Source organism: Pituophis catenifer, unplaced genomic scaffold (assembly GCF_029215685.1).
Source record: "Pituophis catenifer annectens isolate HBS135680 unplaced genomic scaffold, rPitCat1.0.hap2 SCAF_3, whole genome shotgun sequence".
Classification (NCBI taxonomy): Eukaryota; Metazoa; Chordata; class Lepidosauria; order Squamata; family Colubridae; genus Pituophis; species Pituophis catenifer.
In genome coordinates this window covers 114,180,965-114,208,145 of record NW_027256883.1, presented here as the reverse complement: position 1 = coordinate 114,208,145, position 27,181 = coordinate 114,180,965, and the positions used below count along the sequence as shown (strand labels likewise).

Here is a 27,181-nt window from a genome sequence, read left to right as displayed (position 1 = left end):
CACTTAGAGCACAATAGTCCTGGAAGTCTTTCAGACCATTTAAATTAATTTAAGCTGCTCAAGAACATGGTCTGAACAGTCATTTTAAGTCTGAGTTTACCCTTAGGCTGTAGAAACATTGCAGACGTGAACCATACTGAAAATCATTTCCCCTCAACAAGAATTACATTCCTTTCACAAGTTACAGGGATCTCTTCTGAAATTCTCCAAATTTCACCAAAGAGTAATTCCTTTGATCCTTTAAAGAAAGTCATGCTAGGTAAAAGCACGTTTCACAAATAACTCTGCAAAGGTGAATATATGACATACTGTATTACAGAATATTAGAATCTGGGATCTACAAAAATTTGATTTGCAAAGCCTTCCTATTATGTAAAGCTATAAATTTTTATTCCATGTGGGATAATATATCCACATGCACTTTAAGAGATATAAAACATTTCTAACAATCCATCTGTACATTTTTATGTAAGTTATGAGACTTAAATATTAATGAATTAATATGGCTAGGATTGCATATATCTTTAATTAGATGTGTCTTCATAATGAAAGTTTTTTGAGATTTTTCAGAATTCATTGGTGCAGCTTTTTTTAATCTAGTTTGATGGGTGCTTGTATGAAACACTTCCATGGTGCTTTGGATCCTAAGAATTTAAGGTATATCAGTTAAAAAAAACAGGTAACCCTTGACTTACAACCACAATTGAGCCGAAAATTTCTGTTGCTAAGTGAGACATTTGTTAAGTGAATTTTGTCCCATGTTATGACTTTCTTGCCGCAGTTGTTAAGTGACTCACTGCAGATGTAAAGTTAGTAATATGGTTGTTAAGTGAATCTGGCTTCCCCATTGACTTTGCTTGTCAGAAGGTCACAAAAGGTGATCACATGACCCTGGGATACTGCAACCATCATAAATATGAGTCAGTTGCCAAAGCATCTGAATTTTGATCACATGACCATGGGAATGCTGCAAAGAATGTAAGCAAGAAAAATGGTTTTTTTTCAGTGCCATTGTAACTTCGAATGATCATTAAATATACTGTTATAAATGAGGACTATCTGTATTGGTTCTCAGTAAGCCAGAATGATTAGCCATGGGGAGTTTTTTTTTCCAAAATAAACACAACCATGTCGCATATTGCTGTAGATGGCTACTTATTACACTCACTACTTCAAAGCGGTTAGATTGCAAAAGAGCCATTCTGCCTGGTGAGAATTATAAATAAATACACGAAAAAGGGGGGAAAGAGAGGATAAAACTGTAAACAGAGGGAATTTAAATTACCTTTCTTTTCTCTGGCTAATTTTCCTCTGCCTCTCCCAAATTTCTAAGGGACTAAGTTTTATTTCTAAAATAAAACTACTTTTCAAATTCCTCTGGAAAAGCAACTTTGCTCCCTATGTATGTATTTTCTATCATCTTCACCTTTCCCTTTCTCTATTTGCAAAGTAGATTTCTCAATTCCAAAATGGCTGAAGTGTCACTGGACTGCTCTTTCATGGCGAACGAACACTGTGTGCCTATTAGGCAAATGTATATGGAAGGAAACCCTACCAAACTCAATGGGACATATCTGATGATATCTGATGAATATAATTCAACAGCACCGTCTAAATCTGCATATTATTGGAGACCACCAACACATTATATTTGATTGCTATTTTAATTTATTTATTTTGTTTTTGATGATTAAGATTTAATACGTTAAAAATTAATTGATGAAATTTTGACCTAAAATGGTGAAGATAATAACAAGTCACTATAATTAGTATTGAGTGCAACTTTCAAATTCAAATCTAAGCTCATCCAAGAAATCCTTCATCTTTACACAATGTGATATTCTGTCAGCCTTCCATTTAAAACATTAATCCAGAAGAAACTAATTGGCTCTCTTCAAAAAAATTTCTCTTGTCAAAGTTGCTATCAAATATTTACCATATCTTTACTTCTGAATATTTTTCTTTCCATTATATTCAGTCAGTTATATTTGATGGTATCTGATAATAACACTGTCATTTTACAGGATATTTAAAAGCATTTAATAGCTAATTGGTGACAGAATGTATTATCAACAGCATTTCATAAAAATATGGAGTGGTGCTTATACAGGGCTTAAAACCTGAAAACCAAAAGATTTCATATTTGATGCCTGTCAAAAGATGGCGGCTTTAACGCAATAACCTTATGGTTACAGTATCAGAAGCAGGCTGCACAAAATTCAGTGTTTTTTTCTCAAACAATTGAGTTCCATCTAAAGCATTCTAATTATTAACTTTGAGGAAAATTTGAGGCACAGCCTGAAAAAATTAGTAAAATGTATGCTAAAATTCTTATGAGTCCCTTTATAACTTTACATTCATGGGTAAACAACAAACAAGTGTCATCTCACAGTTGCTGGGAGGAACAATGGTCTACGGTAGGGGTGTCAAACTCACGTCATCATCATGTGACATATTGGGACTTTTTTCCCGTCATTAAACTGGGTGTGGGCGTGGCCAGCATGTGACATATCCAGCCCATAGGCTGGGAGTTTGACAGCCCAGGTTTAAGGGGTCATTTAGAGCAGTGATGGCAAACCCTTCAGGCTTAGCATGTTAAATTTTTGGAAAATGTCTTACTTGACACTGCTGGCGTGTCAAGCCCTGCCCTCCTGTCCCTGAGTACCATTAAAAAATGCAGTCCAATGATGCATGTGATCTCCAGGATCTGCCAAACACCACTTACCTTCAGAGGGTGTTCTGTTTCTGTTGACAAGTCTCCCTCCACTCTATCTGAGGCAACTCTGAGTTGGACAACACGTTCTTGAACTGGTGTCAGAGAATGCTCTTCCACAGCATCCACAGTCTCAGAAAAATCATACAAAACCATGTTCTGTTCTTACATGACTTTTGGGGGCCACCCAGGAACCTCTGGAGGGTTTGCAGCAGTGTACGAGCACACCTATTCTCATGCAGCCTCCACAGCCTCCAAAAATCATGCATGAATGGGGTGTGTTTTTGACAATAGTTGCTGTCACTCAAAAGGGCATGGTATATCACCTTTCACACATGTGCCATAGGTTTGCCCGCACTGCACTAATGACAAGGGAAACTTTTGTTACTATCGTACAAAATCAACAGGAAATCAAACACTACTGCTTTTAGGCATTTTGCTACCATATCCGGTAGTAAGAGAATCTTGAGTGATTCCAGGATCTGCAGAAAAGAGTTAAGAAGCTGTGGGTTGCCAATCATATGTTAATGGTATGTAAAACATGACTTTCAAAGGAAATACAAAAACTATAAGTGATGTATTTACTTTAATGTAAAGACAGAACAATTTGAGATATTCAGTTCAATCACTTTGGGGGAAATTATACTGCTTAATCAAATGATAGAACAAAATTAGGCTACCTTATATTTTTATATAGCAAGGTGGACTATACTTCCCAATGACACAGAATTCTGCCCCAGGATAATCTCCATGTATGATCTGATATAGAAAAGATTTATTTTTAAATGTTTTGTTATACTATTCACCCACTTTGCTGGCTGAGTTGAAGTCCACAAGTCTTAAAGTGGCCAAGGTTGGAGACCCCTGTTCTCATCCAACCCCCTGCTCAGGCAGGAAACCCCATACTATTTCAGACAAATGGTTGTCTAATCTCTTCTTAAAAACTGCCAGTGTTTGAGAATTCACAACTTCTGGAGGCAAGTTGTTCCACTGGTTAATTGTTCTAACTGTCAGGAAATTTCTTCTTAGTTCTATAAAAGGTTGCTTCTCTCCTTGATTAGTTTCCATCCATTGCTTCTTGTCCTGCCCTCAGGTGCTTTAGAGAATAGCTTGACTCCCTCTTGTTTGTCATAATCCCTGAGATATTGGAACACTGCTATCATGTTACCCCCTAGTCTTGTTGATTTCACAAATCTGAATTCTGCACACAATGATAAAGGATTGTGGAATCAATAAAACCAATTACGACCATATAATTATTCAGTTGGGTATACTTCTAACATTTCTATAAAAGAAGCTTACAGTTTCATCCGTAACAAAATTGCAGCATTTGTCCCCCTCCCAGTCTAAACCACATGGTCCTGGCAAAACCCTGCACTGTTGATGCATAATTCACTAAAGCATCCAGTGCACTCTGCTTAGCCTTTAGAAGGCCAGCACATTTGTTCTAGGTCTTTCATTGTGCTCAAATATGATTAATAGAAGCTAAATTAAGTAGATATTGATGGTTTGCACTTCCCATCTTATATCCTAACCCAATTGTAACTTTCCAAGCGACCATGTAAATAAAGTCAAAACAGGAGGCCTGGCCACTGACAGCTGCTTGGCTGATAGAAAACTGAGAAGACAAGAGGTTGAAAGTCTCCGTAATTTTTATCAGATTTTTACTCTGTCTACAAAGGATCATTTTTTTCAGCTGACAATGATGCTTGACAGCAAAAGCAGAAATAATGTAGTGATTGTTCCATCTATTAACAGTAAAGCACGGTTCCTTGTGTACTTCTAAATCTGGCTTTTTGACCCAAAATGCCCAGATAAACTTGCTTGCTCCCCAGGACACAAACATCTATTGTCTCATATTTCCATCCTATATCACTCTCTATTTACGTTAGAAAACAAAACAGCACAGGGTGCTAGTATAATTACACATTTACCAAGCAAATATACAGGACTGAATCACCACCTCCCAGATATTTTTAGCCTTATTACCTAGTCAAATGGATATAGATGAAGCAACTCTATTTCTTCCCCAGACTACAATCTTCAGCCACTTTTCTTCCAATTCATCAATGTTAAGAAATTTTGGCAAAATTTAGAGGTAAAGCTTTTCCTAAGCCAGAAAGGTAACATTTATTTGGATGACAGCTTTTTTTGGCATGTCAATACCTACTTTTCAAAAGGTGGTGAAACGTTTCCTCTTTGGGTGAAGGGTTTGAGGATTTTAAGGGATCAATGGGAGCCTTAAAGTCCTACAACATGTAAGCATTGATCATATACAATCATGCATCATTAAACTTCCACTTTGGTGGATCAAAAGGGATGCTGATGAGCAGCCTTCAAACTTCTGGCCATACTCTTGTACTCTTAATATCTCATCAAACTCCAAATTATTTGTTAAATATTAGAATACCTCCCCATGAGGTATTTCTGTATTTCATGAGGTACACTCCAGAATATAACATTGCCAAGAATGAAGGATCCTTCTAGCTTCTCCCTAACATCCAGTGATCTAACCACTGAATTATTTTGCATGTTGGGGAGCAGTATCTTGTCCTATCAGTGGAAAGAATAATCTAGTCAATTTGATTCTGCTGATTGCAGAAACTGGCCTTTCTAAAACCAATGCAATTGCCTAAAAAGGAGGGACTCAAGAGATAGTTGAGACGCCAACATACAAGTTGTCAAGAGGTGGTTAAAAGATACTAAAGCTGATTCTTTCACTGTACAATTAAAAAAGAGAAAATAAGTAGGTATTGCTGCATTATCTGATAATAATATGTAATTACAATGCTCTTTCATTAGAACGTTGGTAAAGTTAGCTGTATCCTAAGTCATCCCAGTTGAACTGACAGATAGGCAGACTTGCCCAACAGGATCCTATGGCACTGGAATTCTAAACATAGGTTAGTGTCAGAATCTGGAAGATTTATATTAATCTATGCCTAGGAACTGTGATCCATGCTCAGCTTAACACTTAGCACTTAGACGTATATACTGCTTCACAGTGCTTTCAAGGCCTCTCTAAGTGGTTTACAGAATCAGCATATTGCCCCCAACAATCTGGGTCCTCATTTTACCCACTTCGGAAGGATGGAAGGCAGAATCAACCTTGAGCCAGTCAGGATCAAACTCCTGACAGTGGAATGCAGAGTTAGCCTGCAATACTGCATTCTAATCACTACACCATCACTGCTACTGGAAAGAGGAGGAGGGGGGAAGGCAGCATACTTTTTCTTAAGCTCCAACTCCAGTTCCTCCTATAATAATTCAAATATAATTTCTTTTTGGGCGAAACCAGATCTTTACCTGACAACTACTAATTTGGCTTCTTACTGCATTTGATCCCAATCTGTCTGCTTTTTCACACTTCTGTGCAACTTCCTTCCATGGATGCTTCAATGAGTGGCTTTCTCAGCTACTTGGCCTAGGCTGTTCAAAATATAAATTATTTTATAACAAAATCTTTCCAACTCTATTACATCTCAAGGTTCCCAAGCTGGGATGTATGATTTTTAGCTGGAAGAACAGGTGATATTTGTGTTTCCTGTAAGGGCTCATTGAGCTATCTTGTTCTCATCATTTACTAGTCTCAGGTAAGGCTTCTTTTTAAGGGCCACGAAACAAAATGTGCAATTTTTACTTTACTTTACTTTAAAAACAAAGTACAGACATTTCTTTAAAAGGTAACCATCATTTTATTGGTTCATTTTAAAGTGCACATTGAAATTTCTTAAAATTCAGAAAATCAGTACAGCAAATTTACATTTATCTAGGCCTGTAATTCCTGTATGAAGGGTCTAAGTGGCTTATAGAATATCAAACCCAGGGCTAAAAGTTACAGTTGCATACCAACTCTTCCATACCTCTCACAAGCCATCCTTCAGGGTGACTGATGAAGTTTCTGTCCCGTACACCACTGGGATTCCCAATTGGTAATGGTCCAGATAATCTATGTCTTCCAGAATTCTCTATAGATGTTGGCCATCCAACTTCTCAACATTTTTTTCTAAAAAAATGAAGTGACTGGATAATAATCATCTAATCTGGCTAGGTAAAGTGATGGTTTCTTGATGAGGAGACTGTTTCAAGTCAAATGCATTGTCACCTTCTGTCACCTCCCTGACAAGTTTCATTAAGCAGGTAGAACAGAAATCTAGCCTGCAGGTGGCTGGACTAACAGCACTAAGTATCCTGTCCACTTCCTCAGGATTCATAAGCTCAAACTGATCCCAGATCACCATGTCAGGCAAAGCTCCCATCATCATAGCAGAATCTGCCTACTTTTGCACATGGTAGATATTACATGTCTTGTACTGATTTGACTGGAATGCAGAATCTATCCGCAAACTTTCAGCAGTACCTTCTAGTAACAAATGAATATTAATATTGCTTAACCTGGATGAAGTACTCTGTCCCATTGTGGGCATGCTGGAAGACAAGAAGGAAAGGAACAAATAAGATTGTTTGAGCAGAATGCTTCAAGATAGAGAGAGAATAATGGGAACAGATTAGTCCCAAAGTCTTTTAGGAAAGATTGTATTTGCCATTTAACCCAATGAAGATGATACCTGCAGGAACTAAACATTTCAGATTTTAAAAAATCAAAATCAGAACTTTAATTAGAATTAGTTTTCATGGGTGGCATCCACCAAATTTTTCCCAAATGCAACAATTATTATCCTTTGGGTTATTGTTATCTAATAAAGAGACAGAATTGTTTAAAAAACAACTTGGTCAAGCTCTCCTCCCTATATAATTAGTGCCTGTAGGACAAGAGCAATCCCAGGCACAAATGATAATACAATGACATGTTTTCTAGTTTCTTCCACCCAATAGAAATACATGCATCATTATGGAGCAAATCAGATTTGATCATGTGTTTATGTGATGTTAATGCTGCTGAGTGATCTCAAAACTAAGTTCCAAAACACCTAGTCCACGTTTTGACACCAGCCTGAGAACCTCTCCTTAAGCTGTCAAGTAAAGCTTTAATATGAGGCCATACTTGATTAAAATTCATTCACTTACTTACTTAAAATATCATATTTTGGAACCTGAATTCTGACTGATTACTGCCTCTGAAATGTACTTTCTTAACCAGCTTGAACCAAATTATTGGTCTCCTTAACCCTTAACTGCAACTTTTGAGATTTCACCCATGTATTTGGTTCTGGTCTGTATTAGCCATTAGTCTCTTGCCCTGAAAACAAAGACCTGTACTGATACTTGTGGTATCAGGAAAGCAGATGTAGACAAGCAGTTGAGCTAATTCTACTGCATTGTTTTTGTTTATTTATTAAGTCAAATTTATTTGTTAAATTTACGTGCCACCCATCTCACTCTTGAAGCGACTCTGGGTGGGCTAAGCCTTAACATCATGAAACTACATTAACAGAAACCTGAAATCTTCCCCTCTCTATTTACAAATCTCCCACTGTCCCTTTTACAGCCTGAAAAGCTAAAGAGGCCCTTTTGAGCTCCTTTCTTTGCCCATTATGCAACTTCAGGCTATGCCCTCTCTTATCTGACTATTCCCTAGACAGAATCCCTTGGCCCATTTCTCAAGGTCTTTCTTACCTACCATTACAATTGTAGAACTTGATTGCTTCAAGGGAAGCTTTTGCTATAGCCCCTATCTTAGTAAATATTTAATATGTTAATACAAGAATAATTTGAAGCTACTGTCTATTAAAAACCTCTTTGAACATTTTCTGATTCATTAGCCACTAAAAAAGAGAAGGTGGATACAGTTCACTGAAGTTAGATTATGAAACACAAATCCTTTTTAATTAAGATACAGGATGACATTTAAGTAGAGAATAAGGTTTTATATTGACAGAAGACCTAAGGTGGTCAGGGTCTCTCAGAACTCCTTATGAATACTTATGGAATGACTAACTTGCTTAGTATTTTATTCAGATTTCATTCAGATTTTTATTCCTAGGGTCTTTTTAATGCACTGAGATGGCAGAATTTGCACCTTCCTACATACATAGTATCCCTTTCTTTATGAGTAGCAGACAAAATGTTGGCATCCCATGAGACAAAGAAGGAGGAAGAATTAATACTTCTTTAGTATATCAGAACAGAAATCAGACCTCTTTAAGGCAGGGAGACAGCCAATGAAATAAACATGACCAACAAAGAATATTTATGCTTGGTAACTAAAAGTGATCCAGACAAAGCATTCTTGCTAATGAAGAAAAACTGGGAACAATAAAAATAAGAGCTTCCAATGTACACCATAAGGTAAGAAGAATGCATTGCTATTAATAACGCAGAAAAGTAACAAATCTCTTCAATAATGTACAAACTGAAGATGACTAATACTTTGGCAACTTCTTGGCAATGAGACACATTAAGCTAATAAATAGTAGGCACCCAATAAGACCCACATGGGTGATTTTTTTTGGCAAGTGAATATGAAATGCATATCTCTGCGTATTTCATCAAGCAGAACATAGAATCAGGAATCACGATGCCATATTTCAAGCCTAAAAGAATATGAAATCTTTATCTAATTCTAGGTCTAAAGATGTATAGGAAATTTGGCATTGTAATTTTCATTTTTGAAACTTCAAGTTTAAAAACATTTCGCACTATTATTTCTAAACATCATATGTATTTAAGACAATAGCATAAAACATTTTCAAAATGATGATTTAAGAGCAAAAGTATTGTTTGCTGGATGATACCAAAGGAACTTCAGAATTCTATATTAAGAGGTGCTTCATGAAATTCATAATCAAAGGTATTCTGTGACTCAAAACTTAGATAATTTGTTGCTTGTTATGATTCTATGCCAAGATGTTATATAAATCAGAAAGGAAGAAGTCGTTGGTGTAACTCTTTTCTCCCCTTTATGCAGTTTATACGGGGGGATATATTTTCATTTTAAAGAATCTATACTAATATACAGACCAAGTTCAGAAAATTTATTGGATATGCATATTAGTCTGTAAATAATAGTATACACAAGTTCATCCAACTTTAAAAAGCTAAATTTAACCAATTTAAACAAGCTTGAATGACTCCTTTGCACTATTAAGCATAGTAGCGTCTATTCAATATGTTATGGCCCAGCAAACTAAACATCTAAACCCTTTAGCTGATCTTGGTAACCTGCTAAATATTAAAACCAGTTAAACATTCTGCACTTCTGCAGGGAATACTCCTAAACTACTATTCCTCCATTGGATTTTACCGTACAGCCCACAATTTAAAAAGGGGCTAATATGTAAATCTTGTTCATTTCTCTGGAATTTCTACAGGAAATGTAAATCCCAGAGGATAATGCAAAACCAGATTATAGGTGGGTAGGCTGTAGAGAATGCAAAGCCATAAGGAGGAATTTAATATTTGAATTGTTCATTGTAATACAGTATAATAAATCCTCATCTTAATGGGAAAATAGCCTTTTAATAAATTCAAAATGGGATAGAAATTCTGTAACAATAAATAAAGAGAGCTGCTTTGATAGGCTATTTCTTATTTCCTTCTAAGAGACACATTCATTCACTCACATACACACATACGGAAAGATCAGAAACAATTATAATAGTCTTGTGTTGCAATCTCACCATTATTTCTGACAGTTTCCAAGATTCTGCCAGCTAGTACCAATTAAGACTTTATGCTAGCAGAATTCCACATTCTTTTATTAAAGAATAATTGCAGAGCTACATTGACAGGCAGGCAGGCAGACAGACAGACAGACAGACAGACAGACAGATAGACAGACATAATTCTTATAGCCTTTCCAGAAAATGCTTGGTAGACAAATATATTAATGCCTGACCCTTAAAAAAAAAACTTTCTTCACGGGGAAACCCAAGCCAATCTTTTTGATCTGTATTGTATATACAGAGTTTTAAAAAAACAAGGAAAAGTTCTTCATGGTCTCTAGACATATTTACGGTCCCAGGGTCAATTTTATGAAAACAGATTATTCTATTAATTCTCAGCAACTTCAACCACTACAACTCTGTAAAATGGGCCCACAACACGGCTATGCATGTCTCCAGCTATATTGAGGCTATTGGATAGCACAGAAGAGGAATTGCTAGAGCAAGAATGCAAAATTGAATTGGTAGATTTATTGAATAGGCAACAGTAGAAGTCCGGTCTCCCTATATGTATAACAAAATCTAAAAGTGAAAATTCCTTTGAGTCCAGCTCTACTCTTAGTGACTACCTGGATACAACCATGTAGTTTTCTTGGCAACAGTACATAACAGGAGAGGCTTCATATTACATGCCAGTTATGCAGTGCAATGTTATTTATTTTCTGATGTCCCTGAAGAAGGATATCTGTCCATATATCCATCTTGCTTGCTTGGTTATCTTCCAACTAAAAAATGTAAGTAAGTAATGAGAGAGATGAAGATCTCGCACTACACATACTTTTTTGAAACTATGAGGAAGAAAATGTCTCCCACAAAGTTCAAGCACTTACAGCAGAAGGCATCTCTTGCCTATTGTGTGTTCTCATAAATTTGTTGCAAGGCCCTACTTATTACATTGTTTCATCCAGAAAAATAGAGCTATGTTTTGGATGTTGAAATACCATACAGATCATTCTTATCCAAGTCTTTGATATTTTTGAATGAGGCATTAATTTGCTTGTCATGAAAAACTACCTAAGAAAAGCAGGTACAGGAAAATCACTTTGACAGAACAAGTATAAGATAGGTTAGTTAAAACAAATTGTCATCTTTCAACATCCTCAATTGCTTACGATTCTATCACTCTTTACAATCACATTTCCTCATAACAAAAAAAAGAACTCAAGATAGGGCTGAGAAGATAAAGTGCAACTAACAGGACAGGACAGCAACAACCCTGAATAGTTCTCGTTGAATCCCACAAGGAATAGAAAACATGCCAGAATTTGGCAGACTGTGAAGAGGTAACAAAACTACTTGTTGCTCCCAATTTAATAGTCTTTTCATCTTAGCTATGTGTCAAAATATGACTCTTTTATTTTCTTCTATGTATGAATGGCTGCCATTCATACAAGGGCAGAATAAAAATCCTGCAGTTGAAGGACTTACTTGTGGTGGAGATATGATCTACTTTTTCCCTTTGTAATCTATTCCCTACTCAGAGAGGCTTCCACTCCTAAGTAAATGCACCTGCATAAGTACAGAGGTCCTTACTACAACATAACAGAAGCCCCTATAATAGTGGAACCACACACAGATAGCTAAAAAGAATAAAAAACTCTAAGGGGCTGTATCAAATCAGATGCATGGTCCTGGGTGGGGCTGCAAAGATAATACCAGAGAGGTCTGATGCAGTGTACTGTTCCATTGCAAAAATCACACCCCTTTGGTACTCATTTGGAATTCGATTTTACTATTTTCTTCTTCTTTCTTCATAATAAGTATATTCCAGATTATAATTCCAACTATATTCCATAGTTACCTTATGTAAAAATGGAAGATAGATAGATAGATAGATAGATAGTAGATGATAGATAGATAGACAGATAGATAGATAGATAGATAGATAGATAGATAGATAGATAGATAGATAGATAGATATAGAGATGATCTCACCCTGAGTGTTTATACAAAGAATGGGCACTGCTTAAGAAAACTGCTTGATTGTAAGAGGCTGACATTCAGGAGCTATCCATGGTACTGAATAGGGTGTTTATTAGAAATCCATTAAAAGTCCTGGGTCATTCCTTAGTCCTGATTGTGATACCAGTTTTACTTGGCAATTTATTTGTTCAATTCAATATGGAGAAAAAAGAGGATACTTCTATCTATAACAAAAGCCTACTGGTGGCATGGGTGTGCTAAACAAGTACAGTAAAAGGACCTGTTTGCCAAAATTACCAGAACTTGGAACTGGCAATACGAAAGCCTGGCAAGGAAGAATAGTGGGTGTGGGTGGGCTTGAAGTAGTTAAGTTGTGCTATGCATCAGTGTCTCATGCTTTAGATTCCCAAAGGATAGGTTTTCATTAGTTGGCAAGTTACCTACATATAGCTAGGGTGATGTATGCAGCCATGCTTAGATTTCATTCCTAATTTCTTTAGATTACATTACGGGTCATGATCTCTGTCACCCAGATTTCTGAGGATCAGGGCAATGATCTGGTCACCGTGATTTGGATGGAGTGTAAATGCTTTGATAGCATGGTCATTATCTTTATTATTTCCATTTAAAAGACATCCAAATTAAAATTAAGTTTATTTCTAGAAAGAAGATGCATGGCACATTGGTATTAGGATGAACTGTTTATTCCATAAACTGTAAAGAAGTATATGGCTCAATTTTGCTACCTATAATATAGGATGAAAAAGGTTGTTTATGAAAAGGGATCCATAATCTCCACATCTTAAGTAATAAGGCAATTCATTAAACTGGCTTGACTTCTCTGGCCTTAATTAAGCTTTTTTCTTGCTGATGAAGAGTTCTATGCAAGTTAAAAGCTTGCCTACACTTGCATCATGTCAAAATCAATTCAGTCAAAACTACTGCAGTGCTCATTTAGCATGCATTTGTTATACCTGTTTTACTAACTTAGGTAGTGAAATCCAGAGAACAAGGCCCAGAAAACCTTTCCAAATAATATGAAAAAAAAATTGAGATGATGAGAAATATGGCTTTGCAAAGAAGGAATTATTAAATATGAACTCAAGTTCTCCTTTGCTCAGTCATCACTTTCTCATCAAACTATGTCTTTAAATGTTGGAGAACTTTTAGTTTCTGGAGTTGGACACATACTTGCACTCTCTTCTCAATTCTTTCAGTCAACCATCTGGGCTGCAGCCCTTTTAAAGCCAAATCAACCTGTTCATTGCATATCAGCCCATGCAAAGAACTGAAGCAATGCAAAGAGAAATACAAGTTACAGCAGTAGGGGGGAAATGCAAACATTCTTAAATAAATCAAGGGAATAGAAAGGGTGAGTGGGGGCATGCATGCACTTCATGTCCCTTTCCAAGTGATCCAGCTACAGAATGGAAGAGGATCTTGGCGCTTACCTTTGCCCATGTTTCAGCAAGTAGCATTCATAATACAACGTATACTAAGCACTGGGAAAAGGCATGAGGGGAAAGGATATGGCCAGTCGATGAGCTTCTTGGCATATTTCCTGACAATGTTATCTTCCCCAAAGATGAAGAGAGATCTGTTGACCGTGAAGCAATTCTGACGGACAGGTATGGGATTGTACAATGCCATAGTCCTGGCCCGTTGAGCTTTAGTTTGCTTATATGCTCCTGGGGTTCCCCCTGAAGAAGCAGGGGCTCCCTGGCGGTTCCTGTTCTGTTCCATGGCTCCATCTCCAGATCCCAGCCTGCCAGCCATTGCCTCACCGAAGCGAGCCATCCTGGAAGGAAAAGAGAGAGGTGATCCAATCCAGGCCCCCTCCTTTCCACAAAGTAGCAAGCAGCAAGAAAGGTGTTGCGTGCGCGTGTGTCGGAGAGGGTGGTGTTCCCAAGATAGCACCCCCTTTTGTTTGCTTCTCAGTGATGCTTTCAGAGCCACGCGTTGAAGGACTCCTCCATTCCTCTGGAACCAATGGTTAATAGCCAGCCATGCAATCCCTTCAAGGCAAAACAAAAAGCATTGGGGTTGTTTTTTCAAAAGAAAAAAAAGGGGGGTGGGGGACAGTCTCCACCAAGAAATCAGCCAAACCTACAAGCAAAAGCCATAGTAAATTTTTCTATGAAAAGGGTCAAATGCCTGCTAAGTGGAGGCTCCGTGTGTGTGTGTGTGTGTGTGTGTGTGTGTGTGTGTGTGTGTGAGTGTTTGCTAAGAGGAGAGCTCAGGTTCTGTCCCTTTTTACGTGGAGCTCTCTGCACTGAGGCTGAGCTTTAAATCAGACACCTCCTCCTCCTCCTTCTCCTCCTCCTCCTCCTTCTCTTCCTGGCTTTGTGTAGAGGGGAAAAAAATAGGGGTTCTCCTCTATTCCGCCTCCTTCCTCAGTCCACCCCCCCAAAAAGTCTCATCCAGGAGGAATCGGAGGGGCTGTCTAAATCGGGTGGGAAAAGATTGCCATGCAAGCCTTTCCGTCCGCCTGTCAGGAAGAATGAGAGGGGCAAAAAAGCCCTGCAGTTAGGCAAATGTGGACGAGAAGAGGTGGAGAAACAGGTTGCAGCCCCCTCCGATCTAGTTAGAAAGCAAAGTGTTTAACTTCCTCGCAGCAATCGGCTCCATCTTCCCCTTTGAAACGAGAAGCATTATCTCATTCCCCCCCTCCCCATGAGGAGTGGGGAAGAACTATCCATCTCGCTCTCCCACACACATACCTTTTGCGAGAGAATTAATACAATTATATGGAGGGGGAGTGCTAACAATGGCTTTTGACTAAGCTTCTACGCTGCTCAATTCTCTCTCTCTCTCTTACACATATACACACACACAGAGATTCACAGGGTAGCTTCTGTTTAGCAACCAGATTAGATTTTCTCAGGGAAGATCAGAAAGGAGGGAGGGGTCTGTCAGAAACAAAGAGGCTGCCTTGTAGACCTGCATAGGAGCAGAGGCTTGCTGAGTAGCAAAGAAATAAGCCCTGCTTGATAGTTGCTTCTCACTTGCTCATTGACAGAAGCAGGAGTGGACTTCCATCTCTCTTTCGCCACTCTCTCCAGTTTCTGCTTCTTTATTTAAGGCAGACCTTTAGGTGGGGAATGGACCACAAAGTGCAGCACTGCCACCTCCCAGCAAATACCACATTCTGCACAATTAAGGATATCTTCCTTAATGAACTGACAGATCTTAATACCCTATGTGCATATGTTCATCATATGAGCATACGGGCATGTGGTTTTAAATACTGGGGCAGAGCTGCCCCCTGCCTCCCTCATATTGGTATAAAGCCAGAGGGAAAAAAAATGGGCCTGAAACATGCCCTTGTTCTTCATTGCTGGTAGTCCTCGATTTACAACCAGTCATTTAGTGATCATTCAAAGTTACAACAGCAGCGGAAAAAGCGACTTGTGGTTGGTCCTTGCACTTATGGTTGCCATAGCATCCCATGGTTATGTGTTTAACATTTGGGTGCCTGGCAACCGGCACATATTTACAAAGGTTGCAGCCCAGGATTCATGTGATTGCCATCTGTGACCTTCCATGTGGCTCCTGACAAGCAAAGTCAATGGGGGGGGGAGCAGGATTCGCTTAACAGCCATGTGATACACTTATCAAAAAGTATGATAAAAATCACACATGACTCACTTAACAACTGCCTTGCTTAGCAATGGGATTCTGATCCCAGTTGTGGTCCTAAGTTGAGGACTACCTATATTTCTTCAACCGTCGCAATACTTCTGAAATGGAAAAATTCAAAAATAAAAGATTAAACTCCTTTCCATATCTTGACACCTTTCCTTTCCAGAACATATCTTGGTTTCATCAACTCTGGAAAGAAATTTATCTTCAGCCAAAGATTCTGAGAAAATCTGCCTCTGGATATCTCTCAGAAAAAATATCTTGGCATACAGTTATAAAATTTGTTGGATTGTGGGCTAGTGCTTGGCATCTAAACTTCTGGGATGGTTATTTCAATATATAGTTTTCAGATTTAAATGTAGTGTTCTTCAGTGCTATGTTTCTAATAAGAAAATGAATGTTCAATGCCTAGGTTATTTTTTTTATATAAAAGGAAAAAAACTGGTTTTATTCCTTTTCTGTTTTTGCATAGCTTATTTTATCACAGAAGAGAACAATGTAGTGTGTATCTATGTGTATCTTTCGCTGTAATCTAGAACCATTTTTCTTATTAAAAGAAGAGTAAGCTTTCATCACCAAGAGCGTTGGTGGTGCAGCGGACTAAAGTGCTGTTAAGTAGCACTTAGCTGCCAGCTGCCTGCAGCTGCCTGCAATTACTGCGAGTTCAATTCTCACCAGGCTCAAGGTTGACTCAGCCTTCCATCCTTCTGAGATAGGTAAAATGAAGACCGGATTGTGGGGGCAATAAGGTGACTTTGTATAAAAAAGAACACCGCTTAGGGGGGGCCAAAAGCCCTACTAAGCAGGTATATACAAAAGTATGAAAGCTATTGCTTAACACATTGTAAGCTGCCCTGAGTCTCCAGAGAAGGGCAGCATATAAATCGAACCAATAAATAAACAATAAATAAATAAATTTGTTGAAGAATGACAACATACATTTATGCAGGAATTTCTATGGCACATACAGTATATTGTTTAAGCAACCATTATATAATAAGGTTCCTATGCCCATACAGATAGTCCTTGATTAATGACCAATTGTTTTACAAAAAGAAAACCCCTATTATTGTTCAAAATTAGGATGGCAACCCTAACCCTACTTCTCATATGTATAACCACATGATACTTCTCATATGTATACCCAACTCCCACACACTCTTCTTGACCTGCTCTGCCCACTGCGTTCTCATCCCAACCTGATCGCTTGCACACACATATGCGCCCTCCCCAACCCACACAGCATCTCTCATGCACACCCACATACCATTTCCCAATCCGCCCATTGTGCTCCCTCCACCACCAAGAAGGAGCCACTTACCTGTCTGCTGCTCTTGGTCTTGCAACTTTCTGCTTTCCCCATTGACTTTCTCCCTGCAAGTTTCCCATAAGCAAAGTAAATGGGGAAGCCAGCAGGAATTCAAAGGAGGGAGGAAGAAATGTTTCCAATGCTCCCTGCCAGCTTCCCACAAGGACAATCAATGAGGAAATTAACAGGAAATCAGAAGTCATTCCTGCTCCTATTGCTTTTTTGCCCACCTGTGGTCATTCTGTTTCTTTGTTTAGGTAAGGAGATATCTCTGAAAGGATGACCCAAAGGGACATGGGCTGCCTAGTGTACAATAATTTCATATAGTAATAAAGGATAGCTATTCATACTGTATAGATGGATATGTTTAACTTTGTAGGACTCTGGTTCTCTTTGGCCAACTTTCTGTGGCTACCAGAGGGACTGAACAGCAGATTATCTTTTTCAGGGGGAAGAGGGAAGGGCTCAAATATGGAAATACCAATCTTATATTAAGCCAAACAGAGTCTAGAGACTGATATCCTCATTGCTAAGGACAAATAAATATATTTCGGAAATGCCATCAGGCTTCAAAGGGGAGTAAATGTTGGTTTGTAACTTGTCATTTTTGTCTTTTGTCAGTTAAAATCAAACCACGAAGACAAACCTTTCTACCTTTTTTCTGATCCTGAGGGTCTGGAGGAGTGGTGTTGAGGCTCACAATCACACACGCCTCTTAAGCACAATGCTATTATGGATACTACTCTACCCCTTTTCCTGCAAGTGGTATAGCTGGTTTTGGATGGCTCATGGTTAGAGCTTGGGGGAGGAAGCCAGAATCAATTATTCTGTGCTCCTAGAAGTAATGAATGTCAGTTTCTCTCAGCCCTACAGAGGAGGCAATGGCAAACCATTCACCAGGAGTCATTGACAGATTGAAGAAGAAAAAAAAAACACACACACACACACACACACACAAATATTTCATGGTTTAATTGGATAACCTCAAGTTTCTTCCATTATAAAAAACAAAAGCATCCCTTTCTCCATTTTCTCAGTCTCTGTTATGCACCCACTTTACACATCTTTTTTCTTAACTAAAAAGTTCAAGCATGCTTCCTCATTATAATGTTTTCAAGTCTCCTGATAAACTTTGTTGTCCTTACTTGCACTTTTTTGCTGGTTTACAACCAAACAGAATATTCCACAAAAAGTCACAGCATAGAGTTATACCAAGACTTTAGGATACAGACATTAAGATATCAACCCTGACCACAAAAGCCTCTCTTGAGCAGCTAAGGAAGCACTATCCAAATAATTTGTCTGCAAACTTGGCCATGTCCTATAAACCCTTAATGTTATTTATGAACAAATTAAAAGTTGTTATCTGTAATACTGATCCTTGAGAGAAATCCCGTTGCACTTCCATTCTGAAAACATTCCATTAGTTGTCTCAAAGGTGCTTTTACAAAAGTCAGCCGGACTATGTTTTTTCCTTAAAGAAAACATTTTGTTTCTCATCCAATAAAGTTCTTCAGTTCTGACTGGATGGTGAGTGGTGGGGGGATGGAAGGATTATATTCAGTGGTGAAATCCAAATTTTTTAAAATACTGGTTCTGTGGGCATGGCTTGGTGGGTGTGGCAGGGGAAGGATACTGCAAAATCCCCATTCCCACCCCATTCTAGAGGAAGGATACTGCAAAATCCCCATTCCCTCTCCGCTCCTGAGGGAAGGATATTGCAAAATCTCCATTCCCACCCCACTCTGGGGCCAGCCAGAGGTGGTATTTGCCGGTTGTCTGAACTACTCAAAATTCCCGCTACCAGTTCTCCAGAATCTGTCAAAACCTACTGGATTTCACCCCTGATTATATTCCTTTGCAGTCATCAGATCCTTAGAACTCTCTCTCCATCCAGTCAGAACTAATCCTTCCACCTCCCCACACACACACACAAACATCCAGTCAGAACTGAAGAAACTTCTTGGATGAGAAGTGAAACATCATCTTCAAGAAAAAAACATAGACATAGTCCAGTTGCCTTTTGAAAAAGCACCTTTGAGACAACCATGACCTGGATGACTGAGAATCTCTATAGACATTCATTTATTGTTACTCTGTCCTTTTTATCTTTAATCAGTTGTCAAGCCCTCTTCTTCTATGGCCTGGTTTGCTAAGGGTCTTTGGTTCAGGGCTGCAGCAAGAACTTTTAGAAACTCAAATAAACAATATTTTCCTCATTACTCTTAGTCATAATCTTGCTGATATTCTAAAAAATGCTTAATAATTTTTATTCTTAATCATGCTTTCTAACAATTTATCTGGCACAGATTTTAAACTAGAAAGCCTGCAATTTTTTGGCACCTTCTGGCTCCCTTATGGGTTGATATTAGACTGGCCAGTTTTCATTCCTGGAATACAGAGGATGAAATGGGGATTAAGCCAAAACTTTCCCGAAGTTGGCATCTAGTTCACATAATACATTGAAGTTAACATATCAGTATTTGCTCATATTCATCCATAAATGTCCTTGTTTCTCCATTTTGTACCACTCCCTTTTTCAGATGAGGACTCTAAAGCTTTAAGAAACAGCAGCTGTGTCCTTCAAGTTAATTTATAAAACATTATGCCCATGGATTCCACTAAAAAACACCAAAAATATTCAAATAGACCTACATGGGGATATTTTGCAATCTAATATTAAACCGCAGAACATTCTTATAGGAAGCACTGGGCTTTTCACTTCAAGAGCCTCATCGATGTCTCTCCTTTCAAACAGAACTGTTTTAATTGGCTTCAGTATGAATATAAAGGTCCTTTTGGTTTGTTGAAAACTCCCACTGCTTCATTTCTGTGGTGTACCTGCTTATTTAATAGCCATTTCCCTCAACATAATATGGAGAATGGGGGCAGCCTTGAGAATTTACAGCTGACTATAAGAAATTCATAGGCTTATAGTAGTAGTTTTGCTTTAAAATCTTGCTTTAAAGTACCCTTTTAGAGAACATGTAGCATTGGTTTGATGTTTGGGGCAAAAACCCTCTCTCAAAATGTATAAACAACTCAAATTGGATGTTTACCCAGGAGATGTACTACTGCTACTATTAACTCTGAATTCTCAATCACTACAGAGTAAAAATGCCATCCAGATTGCCTAAGGATGTGATTGCAGCCTTCTGCAGCTGTGCAAACCAACATTTCCACAGCTGCTGCAAAGTTGTTTAACATGGCCAGTTGGGAATATCAATTGATAACTAAATATAAGCCTGGTCAATTTCTTTTTGAGGTGACTTGCTACCCTAAACTAATAAAATCTGAGGGATGGAGCTCGTCCTTACCTCCTGCCTTTGCAACATTTTATATTTATAGTAATTGAGTTTATGGTGAGGCTATAATGCCATAATAATGTTTTCCTGTTTTAGGCCAAATTCTTGTTTTGGCCTAGTGGTATCTTGCGTGATGTAGGGTTAGGATTGATATGACTGTCTTGATATGATTGCTATCAGAGTTATCATTATCTTGTTCATTTGCAGTTAAGAAATATAACTTCTGTGCTTTGGGAATGAATATGGCTTCCACTGTCACAAATCTCCTTAGGGTCTTAGTATCAGTAACCTTTGGACTCTAAAGTACCTGATAGGTAACCCCACCCACCCACGCACTCCCTGCAAAAAATAGAATTATGTTTTTTTTCCCTAGAGATAAAAGAAATACAGAAACAAAGCCATTCAAGGAAGGACCATAACTTTTTCCCATGCTTTCCTGTTGTATATTTGTTCCCCTTTGATGCTTAATTAGAAAATACATAAATTTATGTTTCTGAGTTGGGAATAACAATTGAATTAGAATTTAAATTGATTATGTGTCAAGTCATTGGTGACCTTGGTGACAATATAGATAGATTTTTCTCTATTATCCAACCTGGTCTTCAAATCTTCCTATGGTGCATCTATCATCACTGTAGCTGATTCCATCCACCTTGTTTTTGGTCATTCTCTTCTTCTCTTGCCTTCCCACTCCTTTCCTTCATCACAGTTCAAGGTGTTCAATACTTTTTCTAATCTCCTCCTTCAGAGTCCAACTTTCCCTTCCATAGATTATCATAGGGAATATTATAGCTTGCACAATTCTGGTCTTTGTAGGTATAAAGACATCATAGACATATCATAATATTTGAATATCATTTCCAAGAAGTGCATGGCTGTCCTACCAACTACTAGTCTGCAGCATATTTCTTGTACCCTTACTGTTATTTGTTGCTGTTGTTCATTGCTCCTAAAAGATAAACACAATCCACCATTTTAATAAAATTCACAGGCTATTGTGATTAGTTTGGTCACTGTACTCATTGACTTTTATTTCATCTAATTTGATGCCTTTCTTCTTCTTTAGCTTAATTTGGAACAGTTCATAATCTGTTCCCCAGTCTGGCCATATTTTTGATGCTACAATTGAGTCACTCCACCTCTTTTTAGCAATAATATAGTAAATCTGATTTCTATATACTTCATCTGGTGGTTTCCATGTATAGAGGTATTGTTTTAGTTGCTTGAAGACAGTGTTAACTATGAAGACCTTATAGAAGGAGCATAAATATTCTCCTGCTTCACTTTGGTTTCCTAGTATGATCCAACTACATTTTCTTCTTTCATGTTTCTTTCAACTTTAGCACTTCAGTCTCTAATCACAAGCAGGATATCTTGCTTACATGTTTTGTCAATTTCAAATTGGGTTTGATCATAAAATTCATGATCTCCTCTTCTTTGGTGTTTGGAGGATAATATGAATGAGCATCATAGCAAAGAATTGTCCATTAAGTGTAATCAATATTATTTGGTCACTGATTGCATTGTAGCCAAGTGTTGTTCTTGCTATACACTTCTTAATTATAAAAGCAACACCATCCTTTGTTTGTTTTGTTTGTTTGTTTTTGATGTCCAAGTAATAAACAGTATGATGTTATGATTGAAAGTATCAAATCCCTGTCCATCTCAATTTGATGCCTAAGAAGTTAATTTGGGGTTCTTTCATTTCAACTTTCACTATATTGAACTTTCTTGTGTTCATGCTTTTTAGGTTTCATGTTCCCAGTATAATTTTGTCATTGCAGCTGTAGATTTTCTTTTCCTCTATGGCAGCATCAGCAAGTACATGTCTTGAGGGCTTTAATTTAGCCATGTCATAAAAACTTTAGTACTATGAAAGTACTTGGAATTTTCTTGGTAACACATTGAGTGCCCCCCTCCATTAAAGGTCTATCATCCTGCAGTATATATTCAATCATTTTATATTTTCTATCCATGTCATTGTCTTAGTAAAAATACAGCAGTAGTTTAAAATTGCCTTCTCCCACACAGGATGAATTGGTCCCTTTGCCATTGTCAGTAAAATGATCATCTGCTTCCAGCCTCTTCCTATTTCATTGCTGCTCAATATAGATGCCTACTTGGTTTAGCTGGCCAACTGGGGTAACCTTCATGCCTTGGAAGACCTGTTGAGAATATATACTCTTAGGATAGTCTCCTGATGTTTTCACTGTTCACTGTTTCCAGGAAAACACACACACACACACAGTGAAGTTTCCAAAAGATGTCCTAATTAATTCATGAGCCTCGAGCTTTATGAGTTGACACACACACACACAATTATGGGGAACAGAGTATAAAGGGGAGCGAGAGGGAGAGAGAATTTAGATCATGAAGAATGAAACTTTTAATTTGGTAGATATTGGTCAGTTCTACATAGCATTGACAAATGCCAGTGATGATACTGTTAAACTTAGTTTCCCCTTGATAGGAACACCAGGAACTTATTCTAGGTTTCTAAAATCTGTTTTATTCACAATATGCACAATTGTAATGGTGAACCAATATTTCTGCACAAATCTACTGTCCTGCATCATAATTCCAGATCCATCTCTCTACTCCTTCAGCCAAATCATACCTCTATATTGGTCGCTCTGAATTTACCCTCAAAAGAACCCTCACAATCACAGACATTATGTAGTACTTTAAAATAACTTCTCTATGATATTAACCCTGCACCAACACAGACACACTAACACAGGGGTCTGCAACCTTAAACACTCAAAGAGCCATTTGGACCCATTTCCCACAGAAAAGAAAATACCCTTCCTGTGCCTGGCTATTTCTTGAGCGGCCACAAAACTAGCATATGTAGTTGAATTAAACATTCTGTTTTCTTCGGAAACTTTTCTTTTCTTGGATTTATCCATGGTTGGCCTACCAGGGGTTGAAAAGCTCAATAAATCATGTGCCAGCGGGTGTTGCACATTGGTGGTTGTGACACATAGTTTGAGTGACAGGGAGCCACAGCAGAGGGATGAAAGAGCCACATGCAGCTCCAGAGCCGCTGGTTGCTGACCCCTGCACTAACAGATCCACCATCTTTAAGAAACAATACATGCATAACAGTAATTGAACATTCAATGTAGTAGGAAAACCATCAGGGAACTCAGCTGAGTTTCTCTTTCTTACAATTATCAGGCCTGAGCAGATCCCAGGTGCATAGCACTGATATTCAGCATCCTGTAGGATATTGGCATCTCATACCATCACTAAAATTACCATCACTATATAGTAGCTACTTTAAGGTCTGCTTTAATGAGCATTAATAGTGGCTTCAGCTCCAATAAATTCTTGGATGCTATCAATTGGAGAGGGAGAGAGGGAGGGAAGCTCTTCTCATGCATTGGTATTCTGTATCTAGATGTACTATAGAACACTCTTAAAGATTCCAAAGATTGAAGACATTCTTAAAAGTCTGGGGTGTGTAACTATGTGTATCTATGAGTATTATTCTCCTAGTTTACCAAGCCTATAAACAAAAACATCTCCACTGCTGACATGTGATTAGTGTTTCAGAGAGCATTCAGAATTACCAGCCTACTGGTTCCCACCCTTGCAGGAAATACCATGTTTTCACTGACTGAAGACATAGCTATTTCTGGTCCTGCATTCACATAAGGAAATAATTAATTGCTCTTCCTAGCTCAGCATCATGGCCTCAAGTTCATGATAGAGTCTAATCACGGGAAGGATTATTTCACAGTTTTGTCTCACAGTTACTGTATTGTTTTCATTTGAGCTATCTAGATGAATTTCATAAATGCCTGACCTAAAAACCCTGTTGAACAGAATTAACAGCTAAACAAAGTATCTAACAGCACACATATTCTCTTCAGAAAATAACAAGGAAGGGCTAGTCCTGACCATCGTGCTGTTCGGGAAGCAGTTCAGGAGTACAAATTTTAATTCATGTTTGCCCTGCATCGGGTATATTTTGATTGAATCGCTAAACTTTCCTCTGATTGCACCAGTGGATTAGCAAAATATCTACAGAGGAACACAAAAGATGGTTTATTTATTTTTTTAGAACCTGGTCGAATTTTGTGAAGTAGCTTATTCACAAAACAAATTATCAGGATTTTTTTTTTCCTTTAAATTTATATTACCTTTTATGTTTACTTATATATCATAAGTACTTATATAAACATCATTTAGAAACCACTCATCTCCCTCACAGAAATAAAAGTAAAATATAAAAACATAAAAATTATGTGTCAATATTGTATTAGGGGGCACACATAGTTAAAATTCAAAGTTCAAGTTGAAAGTTAAAAAGACAGAGGAAGAGGGTTCAAAACACGAATCAACCCCTCATCTTGAGTCCCAAGCAAGACAGCAGAACCAGTCTTCTGAAAGGACAGTAGGGTGGGGGTTTCTTCTGCGGGAAGAGGATGTTCCAAAGAGCAGGTCCAGGCAGAGAAGGCTCTCTGGATCCTGCCTGACAGAATTCATTAATTAATGGGGTCCGTGACTTACCCTCCCTGCCTGACATCGGAGGGGCCGATGCAACAGGCAAAGACAATTACATGGGAAACAGGGCCCCATGCCATTTAGGACTTTCAAGACCTTAATCAACACCTTGACTTGGACCTGAAAGCAAACTGGCACCCAATGCAGCTTGTATAACAGAGGTGTTACATGCACTGTCCTTGGGGCACCCGTATATTTTGCTATTTGTTAACTTAGGTTAATTGGTCAATATGTGGGTAGCACTGGAATATTAACTTGGTGTTTGCTCCACCATTATGTAATTCCATATTTTATTTTATTTTATTTTATTTTATTTTATTTTATTTTATTTTATTTTATTTTATTATTTTATTTTATTTTATTTTATTTTATTTTATTTTATTTTATTTTATTATTTTATTTTATTTTATTTTATTTATTTTATTTTATTTTATTTTATTTTATTTTATTTTATTTTATTTTATTTTATTTTATTTTATTTTATTTTATTTTATTTTATTTTATTTTATTTAAAAGGCATAGAAGATAATAATGTGTAAGTACACTGCGACCTATACCTTTTATCAAAATAAGGGGGAAAATGAGTCTTACAGGCTAAGGGTACTTCCTGAAAGGAGAATCCCTGTTCTCTTGAAAATAGTGATACATGAAATGTGTTGGTCCAAGTAAAGCACATCTTTTTGAAAGCAGCTGCGTTCTTCTGGAAGAATTCATGGGCATCCTTCAAAGTTCCTAATCATGCATGCATGCACACAGGTCTTTCCTTTCCCTACCCAGAAGAAGTGTGGTCTATGCAATATTACCTCTGGGCATCTCAAAAGGGCCTGCTAAGGTTCTGCCCCATGAAAGGTAAAGGGGGCATTTTTTTTTTATGAAAGTTATTTGTGGCCCATCTCGTATCCAACAAACTCATGATTGTCTCCATTCTATGAAATCTGTTTCTTCTACTTAATGAAATTTAAATAAACCATGAAAACCATACTTTAAACTGAGCGTTTAGCACCTAAATAATTAATATTGTATCAGGTAACGTTCAATTATGTTTTAATTGAACTTTTAAATGGATTTTAATGGGGGTGGCATTGATGAAATGTTAATTATTTTTGTTAATATTTAATGACTTGAGTCATTGGGTGGGGTGGATGGTTACGGAAATACTGTAAAATAAATGTGCACACAGTTGGAAAAAAATATTTAAAGCTGCTGCATCAAGATTTTTGGAAGACGCAGCTCCTTTAATGCTTTAAGGCAATGGGCCTGATAATGAATTTTCCAAAGCATTTTTTCTGAATGCTCAGCAGCCCTAACCTAGAAAATTCCTCTTCATAAATTTTCTGCTATAAACTACATCTGGGACTGAGACTGACTTTTTGTCCTCTGGAATGTTTTGCATATATTCACATCAGAAACATGTCATAGCTATATGGGCATGAAGAAACCATTTACCTATATACAACATTCATTTTTAAAAATACAAGCTGCCTCTACCAGGTGATTATGGAAAATTCTGTGCAGAATTGCAAATTGTATCAATATTAAAAATATTAAAAACTTTAGAATGAATATCAAAAAATTGTTCCTGATAAAAAGATCAAGAATTGTGAAAAAGATCACAATTTTTTTAAAAAAATTGTGTTTAAAATTGTATAAGCATTTCTTTGGTTTTGTTTAAAACAAAAACAAAATTTAAAAAAACCCTTGCTAAACAAATCAGAAGAGAAATATGTGAAGTATGAAAAGGTAAAAAATGGATCTAGATGTCTACTTTTTCTCTCTCTCAATCTCCCTCTGTTTAGGCTTGTCTGTTCTAAACATAATTTGAGAATGTGTAGAAATTGTGTCACTGTCCAGTCTATTATTTAAATCAAATTTTGAGTGTTTTTTTTTTAAATCAGAAAAAGATGGAAGGAGCTCAAACAGTGGTGGGTTGCTCCTGGTTCTGTCCGGTTCTATAGAACCGGTAGTAAAACCGGCGGGAGGCTCCGCCCACCCACCATGATATCATCATGGGTGATCTGCAGATGCGCATGCGCTCCCGGCTGCGAACTGGTAGTAAAGGTAAGTAAACCCACCCCTGAGCACAAAGATCCGAACACAAAGGAAGGTGATAAAAGGGCAATATCACTCAAATGGCGCATATGAGAAATGTTTG

The 27,181-nt window shown here is 37.6% G+C and overlaps 1 protein-coding gene across 1 annotated transcript in view; it reads right to left on the bottom strand.

Annotated features, from left to right (window-relative positions):
* The window catches only part of CACNA1E (calcium voltage-gated channel subunit alpha1 E), a 285,148-nt gene extending 271,090 nt beyond the window's left edge, over nucleotides 1–14,058 (bottom strand). The window contains exon 1 of the mRNA XM_070941053.1: nucleotides 13,793–14,058. Coding sequence (XP_070797154.1) covers nucleotides 13,793–14,058 — 266 coding nt within the window. The remainder of the gene's footprint in view (nucleotides 1–13,792) is intronic.
* Between the last annotated feature and the right edge of the window lie 13,123 nt (nucleotides 14,059–27,181).